General features: G+C 43.6%; 1 protein-coding gene across 1 annotated transcript; it reads left to right on the top strand.

Moving 5' to 3' along the window:
* The first annotated feature begins 361 nt into the window (after positions 1–361).
* LOC124142449 lies at positions 362–11,723 on the top strand. Its single transcript, XM_048388950.1, has 3 exons — positions 362–414; positions 6,257–6,365; positions 6,940–11,723. The coding sequence occupies exons 2-3, from the start codon at positions 6,261–6,263 to the stop codon at positions 7,819–7,821; spliced, it is 987 nt and encodes a 328-aa protein (XP_048244907.1). The 5' UTR covers positions 362–414; positions 6,257–6,260; the 3' UTR covers positions 7,822–11,723.
* The last annotated feature ends 2,130 nt before the right edge of the window (positions 11,724–13,853 follow it).

Genomic DNA, 13,853 nt, shown 5'->3' with positions numbered 1-13,853 from the left:
GCCATTTTTAAAGGTTTTGCTGTGTGCTATCATTATGAGGACTCGTGGACTTTAAATGTTAGTTTTTTTTACCGCTGCAATGCAGAGAACACATTTTTATTATTTGTTCATTGTTAGTTTCGAAGAATGAATAATTAGTTCGTCACGCCTGAGATCTTACTCATGATGTATATCGCCGTGTGTTACATGTCCCCCATTTACTGACATCTAACTCTAAAGGACCTGGTGCGCTACACATTGTGCTGCAAAATCAATATACATCCGCGTTGGAGAGAGGCGATCCACCGTGGAGTAGTCAACCCAATCTGGCGTCTCGCGTTCACCGCCAACAAACCCAGTCCTGTAATACAAAACCGTCTTCACGTCCTGCCTAGGTTTATTGATCCCGAGACGTACAAGTGTGATAGGATTAGGGTGAGTTTATGCAGAGACAATTTCATGCGTATGCATATCCAATGGATGCCGGAAAACCTCCGTATGTGTCTTGATATCTCGCCCGATATCGCGCAAATCGTCGGGGTATGCACACACCCTACACACCGGTCACATCGCTCCTCTGCTGTGGGCGAGTACGGGCGCCCATCACTCTGCTGTCGGTGTTTTCCCTGGGGACAGTGCGATCTGGTTGACCAGTTCAGAACTCCGGTATACAGTACACTACATTTAGTTGAGATGACCAATCGTTACCAGGTCAGCTCCCATCTGTCCGGGAGTGTTTGTCATTCGGCTCTAATCAGTGTTCGGGAGCATGTAACACAAGATGGACATCTGGTCACTTTGTGATGGTAACGGACCACGTGACTGTGGATCAGGATGCGAGAGAATGAGGGATCGCGTCGAACGTGTCGCTGGGGAGTGTTTCCGTCTGAAATTTAGACTTTCACCAAGCTGATCTGTGAGAATTACAGGCTACATGATGAACCATTGAGGTAGGTAGGTCGTGCTGTGACAGCTGTGCTTGATTTACTATGTGGTCCTCTCGACACGAGACGGTGTGTGTGTGTGTTGTGGGGGGGGGGGGGGGGGGGGGGCACGGTATACATTTCACAAGGCTCACAAACGATGTATACAATCCATATATGTCTGTGTATCTGCATTTCAGCTCGTGTGTTGAACATTCACGTTGGTTCCGTGTTTTGCTGGATTACTCTTGACAAATGACGGACCGATCATCTACATTATCTTGACACTTTGCCAACGCATTATGTGTGTGTGGTTGTGGGTGATGTATGCATCGCTTTAATGCGATTTCGCATTATTTACGTCTCGAGTCTGGACCAGACAATCCAGTCGACGTTATCGAGTCTGGGCCAAACAATCCACTGCTTGACATCATGAGCATCGATCCACGCAGTTGGGATACGATGACATGCATCAACCAAGTCGGCGAGTCTGACCACCCGATCCCGTTAGTCGCCTCTTACGACAAGCATGGGTTGCTGAAGACCTATTCTACCCCGGACAGATATTTACATATGCGTCATCTTGGACTAAGATCAAGCGATGTTTAACAATGCTTAGGTGTCCCTATAACTACAGTAAATTATTCTGACAGTATACTACTCGAAAGAACTTTAAAAAAACATCCGCTTCTTTCATATGACGACAGTTAACCTGTCATAGCTGGTGGGGATTGCAACAACATTGTTTTTGTTTATTCTTTTTCGCCCGACCGCTCTCTTGCTGGTTGGGGTTGGAGATGGGAAACTTTTAAAAAAATCAGTTTTTCAGTTAAAACAGATACGTGAATATGCATGGAGGTGCATACAATGTGCACGAGGCATACTGTTTTAAGAACTTGTTAATGTAATAAATGGATCTTTGACTTCGTGACCCAGTCGTCTAAGGCGCCGCTATTCGCTGTGCAGAGTTGTGTCCCTTAGGCGTCCAGAAAACCCCAGTAATGTTGGGGTGAGGTCCTGTATGCCCTGATTATGTTTCTAGGATGTCAGCATCACTCCCGGCCTCGTGGGTTTCACCAAAGTGTTAACCGTCGGAGACCTTCGTCACTTCGGGCTTTCCTCCAACATCAAGCTGACACGGCGTGATATGAATGGAATACTGAGATAAACCCAACTCACCTATTCACTTTCACTAACGCTTCCAAGCACTGGGCGGTTTACCTGGTCCAAGTATTTTTAGTCCACCGATGGCTACCAATGCTCATAATATCAATCATTGGTTTGTGTAGCCACATTCCAGCTGTATGACTGCGGTCTGTAAATACACGATTCTAGATCAGACAATGCAGCGATTGAGCATCCACGCAATAGGGATACGATGACATACTTTAACCAAGTCAGCGATCCCGTTAGTCGCCGCATATATACGACAAGCATAGGTTGATGGAGACCACGCATGTAATTCTAACCAGAGTTAGCTTCATGAATTATGAGTCATTATGGAGCTTTCAAGGCCAGCATCAAATATCCCACTGATCACCGCTACCATGCCAACAAGCCAACGAGGTGGTCCCACAGCGACAGTCGCTATTGTTAAGGTATAAGGATCAGAAAGCCGTGATAATCCATTAAGTGAGTGAGTTGGGTTTAACGCCGCTTTTAACAGTATTCCAGTTATATCACGGCGTGTCAGCTTAATGTAGGAGGAAAGCCCGAAGTGATACAGGTCTCAGACGTTTACCACTTCGGTGAAACCCACGAGCACGGGTGTGGTGCTGACAAACCTAGAAACATAATTGGGGCGGACCGGGATTCAAACCCACAATAATAGGTTTCTGGTGTGCCCAAGGGACGCAACTCTGCACAGCGAATCACGGCGCCTTCGACGCCTGTCCACCCGTGCCCCCCTAAGCAATAGGGATTTAGTTGAGGTATTGTCTATTCCAGATTTATTTATCACAGGTTCATTTATCACTGTTTAAAAGTGACTCTGGATAGGTATTTTTTATAAAACAGAACATTTATTTATGGATATAATTTTATGATTATTTTTGGAATGCACAGTAGACATTTTTCACTTACGTAAAACATAATACGTAGTAAGTAATACAGAGCATGGTTGTGGATCAAGGATATAAAACACAGTGCAAGTTTCATTGGAAAGGAGTAGTTATAGTAACACCTATAACCAAATGCTTTGTTTTGCAAGATCCATTGTATGCGAGACAAAGCCTTTCGTCAGCTGCCGATACGCATATAACATACCAGTATAAAAGAAAGGGCAATTAGCGTGTATCACGTTACATGCCGCATATTCAGAAGGAAATTGTCAAATAAGGGAACATTACAACTAACAGACCTGGGCCCACTTGCACAAAGCGATCATAGCGCTAAGCTGATCTTAACTCCCATACTTTAACATAGGCTTACAATAATCTTAGCGCTAAGATCGTTTTGTGCAAGTGGGCCCAGGACCCACGATGATCGTAACTCACATATGTTAACATAGGCATACGATAGTCTTAGGCCTAAGATCGCTTTGTGCAAGTGGGCCCTGTATCTTTAATCTGCCAAGGGTCAAACCGATAACGCACATGGGACAGGACCAGTATCAATTGTTAGAGTAAGGCAAAGTTTAGACGTTAATGCCTGTAATATATCTGTATCTACAGCTATTTATCACCCATCCTTATCAAATCACACGTACCACGATAATATTATGTATAATACGTAGAATCGAAACCGACCCGTGAAGATCCGGGTTAGAATTGGTCATCAGCAACCCATGCTTGCCGTAACAGGCGACTGTTCTTGTGAGAGGCGACTAACGGGATCGGGTGGTCAGGCACGCTGATTTGGTTGATACATGTCATCGGTCCCAAGTGCGTCGATCGATGCTCACGATGTCAATGACTGCCGTTAAACAACAAACAAACAAACAAGAATCGAACCCGAACTTCGTGACGTGGTCACCTCGAAGTAAACACTGAATCGACACATCCGTGTTCGATATGGCAGAACCGACTGTTAGAATCAGTCTTCCGGGTTACAGTTGCATGTATGTCGGCTATAAGTTATGTGATGTATGGAAGTTTCCTGGAGAATGATGCCGTTAAAGTTCACCGAAGACCCGAGTTCGATAGCCCAACTTGGGTACAATGTGTGAAGCCCATTTCTGGTGTTCCCCGCCGTGATATTGCTGGAATATTGCTATAAGCGGCGTAAAACCTCACTCACTCGTCAAAGTCCGTGTATATATTAATGAAAATCCAAATATTTATGAAAATCCAAACATATCAACATGACGAGTGACAAGATCAGAGGTTCTTTATAATTAACTTACATGGACATACATGTCAGGAAAAAATCTTATATTTTTTTACATTTTGGGTGACACAGGTCTACAGAGTTTAAAAATATTGGGCCACGAGTAGTATTTTTTGTTGGAGAAGGGCTTCACATCTGATAGTGAAACTCATCTCCTACAGAAAGTGAATCACGTAGTTGACTCGGTTCTTCTCTTGGTATGCCCTGTCATCGGCATGTACATGTTTTGGGGAAGAAACAGATGATTTTCAAAATTTGGGTTTTGCTCGATGCTCATGATGACAATCACTGGATTGTCTGGTCCAGACTCGATTGTTTACAGACCGCCGTCACATAGCTTGAATATTGCCGAGTGCGGCTTTAAATAACAAACAAACGGAAGACTTGGGACCTACCGATTTCCATGTACCCTTTATTTCAAATAAAAACATCCGAACCATGCATTATTTAATGTGGACACCGGTAACGTCCCCAGTCTCCTGATAGAAACTTTTGACAACTGTTGACTCTTGCAAAATAGCGGTGAAAATTGTATGAATGTATCACTGAAAGTCTGTGATGCCAGAAGGTGTTGTTTTGTTTGTTTGTTTGTTGTTTAACGCCGCACTCAGCAATATTCCAGCTATACGACGGCGGTCTGAACATAATCGAGACAATCCAGTGATTGATAGCATGAGCATAAGTCTAGGCAATTGGGCACAAGGTGTTGTATTCAAGAGGAAGCCTGTTTATGAGTATGGTTTTACGCCACTTTCAGCAATATTTCAGCAATATGCTGGAGTACTGCGACACTGTCAAAACGTACGTGCTCTTAACTGCAGTTGCTACAGAAACGAACGAGATATTATTTATTCAGTATTTGTTCAAGTGTGCGCGAGGACTTGTTTTAGCAACGTGACATTTTTCGCCATATGAAAGTAGTTATTGATTGTGGATTTTTTATATCCCCCAGAACAATTCACAATCTCGATTTCTGCAATAAAGCTTTTGGCTTCATCCGTAGCCATGGAAACGACACATGTCTTGCTTACACAGCGATTTCCTGGAACGAACCTATTTGTTTTAATGCCGTATATTAATAGTATTCATTTTGGAAGTTTGTTGAGAACAGGTGAGTTTAATGAGGTGAGGTGAGGTATAATACGGCGCTTTTATTTTCCATTGCCGACAGCTCTCAACAATGTCAACATTTTGACTAATAGGCGTCTGAAAATAGTCGCCATCTGACTCCTCGAAAGAAGCATGATATATGTATGTGTTCTGCGATAACCCGTCTGGAATATAATTTCTCAGTCAAAGAAGGGTCAAAATGTAATTGTGTAATGTGATCGATTGAGTGCTAGTCTCCAAAGCCTGACGGTGTCTTTGATTTTATGCATGTGTTTGAGGGGCCGAGTTCGGAAGCGAGTATTTGTCATCAATTTGCCATTTGTTACAAGGTATTTCAGTGATGTTTTGACTGAGCTTAATTGTACTTCCGGATTGCAAACAGAGTACACTTGCATTATATCGGATACCTGTCGACCATATTTGTTGGATGCTATCGTGGTCATTTGAGACGTAAGGTGATAAAGTGTAAAATAAGCGGAAAACATTACCCTGATTGCGTTTGTATTGTTTAGTAGGATTGAATATCAAAGCAATTCATAAACATAATTGCGTGTTGCACCCTCGTCCATTTACATCCATCAGGGCCACACTTCAACAGACATGTGTTTTTCATTAACTGAACATGACATTTACTCACGAAAACGTTTATTACAAGGATTTGTGCTGGGGGCAAGCCCACCCCCCATAACCACCTGAACCCCCTGATATCAGTGACAAAAATTATGTCCGATGCAATTCCCTTTATCGACTTGTGCCATATGTTTCCGTGTGTTGTCAGTTGAACAATTTACTTGCCTTTGCAAGTGTTTATGACGGATCAGTCCATCCAAATTAGCTGTGATAGAGCCGACTACAATGCCGTTCAAGCGCTTAACACTACAGGTATATGGTTGTATATATTTGTGTTGTGTTTTCAGTGGGATGTCGGAATTTGGAAACATTATGACCATTAAGCACAACTGGCGACGCTGTTTGAAGATCTTCGTCGGCTGTCTTCTCGCCATCGTGTGTGTCAAGTTCTCAGTAGTAAGTATAAATTATCAACGCACGTAAGAATCCGACCTACAGCGTAGGGAAGGCGTTGGAACAACCCAGGGGGGACTGATCGGTCGATGTGACTGCTGAGAGTGAATCGTACTTGGATGGATGGAGGCATCCATTAACTCTCATTTGTGATCTGGTGCTCAAACTATCGGTTTGTATGGTCAAGGCAAGATTAACGTTCTGCTCGCATTGAACAAGCTTTAATACTTATTCTTATATGCTAAGAGCCCGGAAATTCTTCCTGTTCGTCATATTGTGACTGTTATGTGGTTCAAAACGATGTTGAACTCCTCGCACTTGTGTTATCATGCTACCATGCTGTTTAACGATCTTAAAAACAGATCTTTAAAATCTTTTTAAAGTGACCACAAAAATGACATTGGTGCGAAGGGTTTTTTCTCAAATATAAATTCAGGCTCATAGTTTTTAAAAAAAACATGTCTTGTATCTAATATCGATACAAAATCTCATCTGAATAATTCTGGTTATAAATTTTATGGATTTAAGCAAGGTTACTTTCACGAAATAAGATTATGTTATATTATTTTTCTTGCAGCAACCGCCATGCATACTTGGCTTCGTCCCTCTCCGGACATTTCCGTCATTTGACGGAGATGTACGAGTACCACCCGATATCACAGTAGTAACCGCCTACCTCAATCTCGGCCGTTTCAACAAAGGGGACGGGGGGACCGTCTTCGGCCCCACGCTGTATCTGGAGTGGGCCACGGTGTACAAGCATCTCATGAACCCACTGGTTGTATACACGGACTCGGACCAGTTTGTCAGACTGTTCACCGACATGCGACAACACCTGATGAACATCACAAAAATCATCAAGATTGAAAAGAACCAGTTGTGGGCTTTTGACCATTTGGACAAAGTCCGTGACATTTATTCTAACCCGAACTATCCGAAATACCAGCCAAATACAGTTGTTCCAGAATACCCCTGTGTTCAGAATGCAAAGTACGCCTGTGTTGAGAAAGCCATAGAGAGTGACGTCTTCCATACCAAATATTACATGTGGGTGGATGTGGGTTACTTCCGGTTAATCACAAGCAGGAAGAGGGACTTCCGGTTAACACTTCCACGAGACTTTGACGAGAAAAAAATAGCGTTCAATCAAGTTAATCTAGACTATTCCATGGAGGAACTGCCAGAAGACATTTTTAAAAACATGTACGTGTGGGTGGGAGGGGGCCTTGTCGTCGCCGAGAGAGGTGTGTTTCGCCAGTTTGTGAAGGAATACAGAAGGGCAGTGGAGCATTACTTGGACTTGAAGCTGAGCAACTCGGACCAGCAGGTTCTGTTTGCGATGTCCACAAAGGCGGAACGTGTTAAACTCAAACTGACGGTAAACATCCAACCCTACGTCTGGGACGTGTGGGGAAGTTGCTGGTACTATCTCGGCTACCAGTGCTACAGGGAACTTTGACGAAATCATTCTCAAGGGAACTTTGATACAACACATATCTTACAGGCGAAATCCATGCAACTATTACCCGGAAGACTGATCCTGACAGTCGGTCCTGCCATATCAAACACGGATATCTCCATTCAGTGTTTACTTCGAGGTAATCTTGTCACGAAACGTTTAGCCTGGTGGTTAAGCGGCGAAGACCTGTTTCGATTTTACTTATTAAGACGTGAAAACCATCTTAAATCGGCGTGAAACTTTACGCAAACTGTGCAATGTAGTACTCTGGTATTGAAGCCCACGCGAGTACTTTTGGTCTCTGGTAGAATGTAAGTGATCAAGTAACTTTTGATACCCTTGTTACTTCATGGTGTAGTACAAAGCCTGGTGGATGTTTCATCTGATGTTCTTATCTTAACGTGCCTTGCGATTTACACAGAACAGTTCAATCGTTCATTATGTAAACATTCCATTAACTGATTCAGAACGCCTATGTCATAAACAGTGTACCCCCGTTAATCCAGAAGCCCTTTCTGACCGATAGCTGGATACAATACATATATTGTTCAATGCTCCATAAAATGACTCGTTTATCCGGAATTGTCTGCTCCGGATGATTTCACTGGAAAAAGTACCGTCCGGATTAACGGGTTTGGAAGTATTGCTGGTACTGCTGACATTCCCAGAGTCAGAAAGTTGGCCATTAGTTGAGGACAAGAGTAAGACGGTGACGCCAAAACATTACGTGGAAACGTATCGGAAGTTGAGATTAGCATTTACAAGTCTGTGTGATATGTGGAGGGGACTCGGTGACCCGATGATGATGCCTGGTGTATGTGTGTTCGTATCAAGTCGGGGGCACGGGTGGCCCAGTCGTCTAAGGCGCCGCGATTCGCTGTGCAGATTTGCATCCCTTGGGTACGCCAGAAACCTATGTTTGTGGGTTTGAATCCCGGTTCGCCCCGATTATGTTTCTAGGTTTGTCAGCACCATACCCGTGCTCGTGGGTTTCACCGAAGTGGTAAACGTCTGAGACCTGCATCACTTCGGGCTTTCCTCCCACATTAAGCTGACACGCCGCGATATAACTGGAATACTGTTAAAAGCGGCGTTAAACCAAACTCACTCACTCATTCGTATCAAGGACATTTCATGTCTGATTGTGTTCATATACATGCGTGCTTACGTGCATGGTGTTCTCATTATCTACGCAATGGAGGCAACTTGTTGCTCTCAGAATCCAATGTATCAGTGATATATGCAGACAAATGAGGTTAGATGTTATCCTTCCGATGTATTTTGCAGAAGATTACAAGAAGTATTAACCCCTGCCAAAGTAACTGAACTTATTATATACTTTTCTGAAGTTGAGAAAAGGTATATTTTCATTGCAGTAGACATGACATTAGATATTTCACTGCAGTGAACATGACACTTTGACGGAACTCTTGCCATACAAGAGTTACCTCCAAGCACCAAGAAAATTGTCTCCCTTTATCGTAAGTGTCTGGCCTGTACAAACACTATTGGCGTCCCTTTTACGTTAGTTCCACATTAACATGGCAAACTAATGGCAGATGGTCATTTATTGAGTTAATATCGCTTCATGCCGTTTGTTACTATCTCGAAAATATTTCGTTATAAACTGTAAATTTCTCATTTAACTCGTCAATCTGTTCGTTTCGCAAAGCGCCTTTTTTGTTACTTAACCAGCTTGTATTCTTTCGCTTCGAACAGCGGTATCCTAGTTTTCAAGAATATTTTTTGTTAAAGTAGATTTTGTATGTAATCATATCTATATGTATGATCGAGAATATTCGTGACCCTATATATCTTTTGTTACTTTTGTTTATATTTTTATGATTTTGCAAACACTAGACTACTTTTTAGTCGCTAATACATAAGGTGGTGAACCGCACCTGTGTGTTAGGTAGGGAGAATTTACGTTTCAAGGTTTTACATTTGTAATGTAATAATTTAGTTTTCCGGTAACTACACAAAAAGTATATATAATAAATAGGATATTCCATGTGTCTCGTGAAATATCATGTTTCACTCGACACATGAAATATCCTCTATACATGAATTACTGCTAACTAAATATTAGCAATAACTATGATGATATGGACAATGTAAATTTACAGATTGATATATCTTCTTTCTTAGGGACTGGTCATTTATTATAGGGGATGGGGATGGCATGAAAAAAGACAGTTCTTTTTTTTTCTAAATTTGAACATTATTTATCCACACTCTAACCAGATGTTCCCTTATATTTATTTCATGAAATGATTGGGTACAATGTGTGAAGCCCATTTCTGGTGTCCCCCGCCGTGATACTGCTGGAATATTGCTAAAAGCGGCGTAAAATCAAACTCACTCACTCACGAAATGATACTCCAGTGCAATATTAGCAGCTGTTGTGATATGAAACATGATTGGCAGTCCCGTGATGCTGGCCTCGTCTCCACTGTGCAATGTTATTCCTCAATGGGGATCTTCCTAATGACCCTTTGAGGTCACTTGTTATGAAGTCAAATGTCAAGGTCATGAGATGAGGTCAGATGTGTAAATTGTTGTAATAGGCTTAGGATATACCCTCTCTAGCATAGGGTCCTCTTTTAAAAAAAGGGGTTGGTCAAGATTTATTCAGGACGTATTCACGAACAGTAGCTGTTGATGTATTCACGATCCGTGGCAGTTGATGTATTCATGAACCGTGGCTGTTGATGTATTCATTAACCGTCAGCTGGGAATCTGAAAAAAACTCTTCTTGTCCTTGTTGCACGATTGCTGCAATTTACCACCGCACACGAAACAGGCATATCGGCAGGTTGAAAAATATTCTCCGGCGTGTTTACGTGTCGCGCTTGTTTAGGTTGACAACCAACATGGCGACCGCGCACTGCATCATGGACACTGAAACCCCTCTGTTGATGTATTCATGAACCGTGGCTGTTGATGTATTCATGAACAGTGGCTGTTGATGTATTCATGAACCTTGGCGGTTGATGTATGCATGAACCGTGGCGGTTGATGTATTCATGAACCGTGGCTGTTGATGTATTCATGAACCGTGGCGGTTGACGTATTCATGAACCGTGGCGGTTGACGTGTTCATGAACCGTGGCGGTTGATGTATTCATGAACCCTGCCTGTTGATGTATTCATTAACCGTTGCGGTTGATGTATTCATGAACAGTGGCTGTTGACGTATTCATTAACCGTGGCTTTTGACGTATTCATTAACCGTTGCGGTTGATGTATGCATGAACCGTGCCTGTTGATGTATTCATTAACCGTTGCGGTTGATGTATTCAGGAATTACAAGTAAACAGCAATCATCCAACTGGGGATGTGTACATTACTTCCTCATGACATTCACTAGAGAAATGGGACTCCCTGTCTTGAAGACCTACTACACGAAAATAACCATCTGGTTTCTAAACCATTCATTATAAGACTGGAACTGCATGTAACTTGGTTATTAAGCGAGGTAAAAGTGTTGGTCTTTCTGATTGAAAGTTGTGCGGTAGTAGGTATTATCCAAGATCACAAGAATTGTCATTTAAGTAGGAATTTTCTTTCAGTGCCTTATTTCGCTTGTTGGGGGCGTAGTATCCCTGGTTTTAACGTTTCCTTAAGTACGCACGTTTCCCCAAACTTGAAGTAATGTTGAATGTTATGATTTTAAAAGAACTGCTTCGGTTATGCCAGCACTTGATGCGGAAGCATCTATTTGATGTCTATGGAAGGGGTGGGAAGATTTAATAAATAGTTTGTTCAGGAATATGCCCAAAATGAATGGTGTGCTGGCAGTGGTGCAAATACTGTACAGCTGAAATGTTTGAATTTCAGTTTTAGTTTTTAATAACTGCATATTCTTGAAATCAAATGAACAATAAAATTATGTAACTGATGGGGTTTGAGTTGTTGCATGCTTTAACCTTAAAAAAACAGATCTCGTGTCCACTGAACGACTGCGTTCACTCTGTCGAAATAGGAAGAGTTGTGTATTTTGTGGAAACGCCAAACTGACCCTGGTCAGCTATGTCTCTGAATCACACCATGGTCAGCTGTGTATCTGAATCACATCCTGGTCAGCTGTGTCACTGAATCACACCCTGGTCAGCTGGGTCTCTGAATCACACCCTGGTCAGCTGTGTATCTGAATCACACCCTGGTCAGCTGTGTATCTGAATCACACCCTGGCCAGCTGTGTCTCTGAATCACACCCTGGTCAGCTGTGTATCTGAATCACACCCTGGCCAGCTGTGTATCTGAATCACACCCTGGCCAGCTGTGTATCTGAATCACACCCCGGTCAGCTATGTCTCTGAATCGCACCCTGGTCAGCTGTGTCTATGAATCACACCCCGGTCAGCTGTGTCTATGAATCACACCCCGGTCGGCTGTGTCTATGAATCACACCCTGGTCAGCTGTGTCTATAAATCACACCCTGGTCAGCTGTGTATCTGAATCACACCCTGGTCAACTGTGTCTATGAATCACACCCTGGTCAGCTGTGTATCTGAATCACACCCTGGTAGGCTATGTCTCTGAATCGCACCCTGGCCAGCTGTGTCTCTGAATCACACCCTGGCCAGCTGTGTCTCTGAATCACACCCTGGCCAGCTGTGTATCTGAATCACACCCTGGTCAGCTGGGTCTCTGAATCACACCCTGGTCAGCTGTGTATCTGAATCACATCCCGGTCGGCTGTGTCTCTGAATCACACCCTGGTCAGCTATGTCTCTAAAACTCACCCTGGTCAGCTGTGTCTATGAATCACACCCTGGTCAGCTGTGTATCTGAATCACACCCTGGTCAGCTATGTCTCTGAATCGCACCCTGGTCAGCTGTGTATCTGAATCACACCCTGGCCAGCTGTGTCCCTGAATCGCACCCTGGTCAGCTATGTCTCTGAATCGCACCCTGGTCAGCTGTGTCTCTGAATCACACCCTGGTCAGCTGTGTCTATGAATCACACCCTGGTCAGCTGTGTCTCTGAATCACACCCTGGTCAGCTGTGTCTATAAATCACATCCCGGTCAGCTGTGTCTCTGAATCACACCCTGGTCAGCTGGGTCTCTGAATCACACCCTGGTCAGTTATGTCTCTGAATCACACCCTGGTCAGCTGTGTCTATGAATCACACCCTGGTCGGCTGTGTCTATGAATCACACCCTGGTCAGCTGTGTCTATGAATCACACCCTGGTCAGCTGTGTCTATGAATCACACCCTGGTCAGCTGGGTCTCTGAATCATACCCTGGTCAGCTGGGTCTATAAATCACACCCTGGTCGGCTGTGTCTCTGAATCACATCCCGGTCGGCTGTGTCTCTGAATCACACCCTGGTCAGTTATGTCTCTGAATCACACCCTGGTCAGCTGTGTCTATGAATCACACCCTGGTCGGCTGTGTCTATGAATCACACCCTGGTCAGCTGTGTCTATGAATCACACCCTGGTCAGCTGTGTCTATGAATCACACCCTGGTCAGCTGGGTCTCTGAATCATACCCTGGTCAGCTGGGTCTATAAATCACACCCTGGTCGGCTGTGTCTCTGAATCACATCCCGGTCGGCTGTGTCTCTGAATCACATCCCGGTCGGCTATGTCTCTGAATCACGCCCTGGTCGGCTGTGTCTCTGAATCACATCCCGGTCGGCTGTGTCTATGAATCACACCCTGGTCAGCTGTGTCTATGAATCACACCCTGGTCAGCTGTGTCTCTGAATCACACCCAGGTCAGCTGTGTCTATGAATCACACCCTGGTCAACTGTGTCTCTGAATCACACCCTGGTCAGCTGTGTCTCTGAATCACACCCTGGTCAGCTGTGTGTCTTAATTACACCCTAGTCAGCTGTGTCTCTGAATCATGCCGTGGTCAGCTATGTCACATTACTATCATGGAATGTCTTATTTTAGGATTTTTCTAAACTATTCACAGTCGTGTTAAATGCAAGGCTTTTGAAATGGGAACATGTCCAAAATATTTTAACCGAATATGAAGCTGGTTTTCGTCAATCTTATTCAACAAAAGAT

This window comes from Haliotis rufescens, unplaced genomic scaffold (genome assembly GCF_023055435.1).
Source record: "Haliotis rufescens isolate VD_foot unplaced genomic scaffold, xgHalRufe1.0.p SCAF_8, whole genome shotgun sequence".
NCBI classification, from domain to species: domain Eukaryota; kingdom Metazoa; phylum Mollusca; class Gastropoda; order Lepetellida; family Haliotidae; genus Haliotis; species Haliotis rufescens.
The sequence above is the reverse complement of the archived record's forward strand: the minus strand, read 5'-3'. Positions and strand labels throughout refer to the sequence as shown.

Bases quoted from the DNA above. Each gene is read 5' to 3' on its own strand.
- LOC124142449 (XM_048388950.1), top strand. From the start codon at position 6,261: ATGTCGGAATTTGGAAACATTATGACCATTAAGCACAACTGGCGACGC. The intron at 6,366-6,939 runs GTAAGTATAAAT...TTTTTCTTGCAG, and splicing joins TGTGTGTCAAGTTCTCAGTA to CAACCGCCATGCATACTTGG.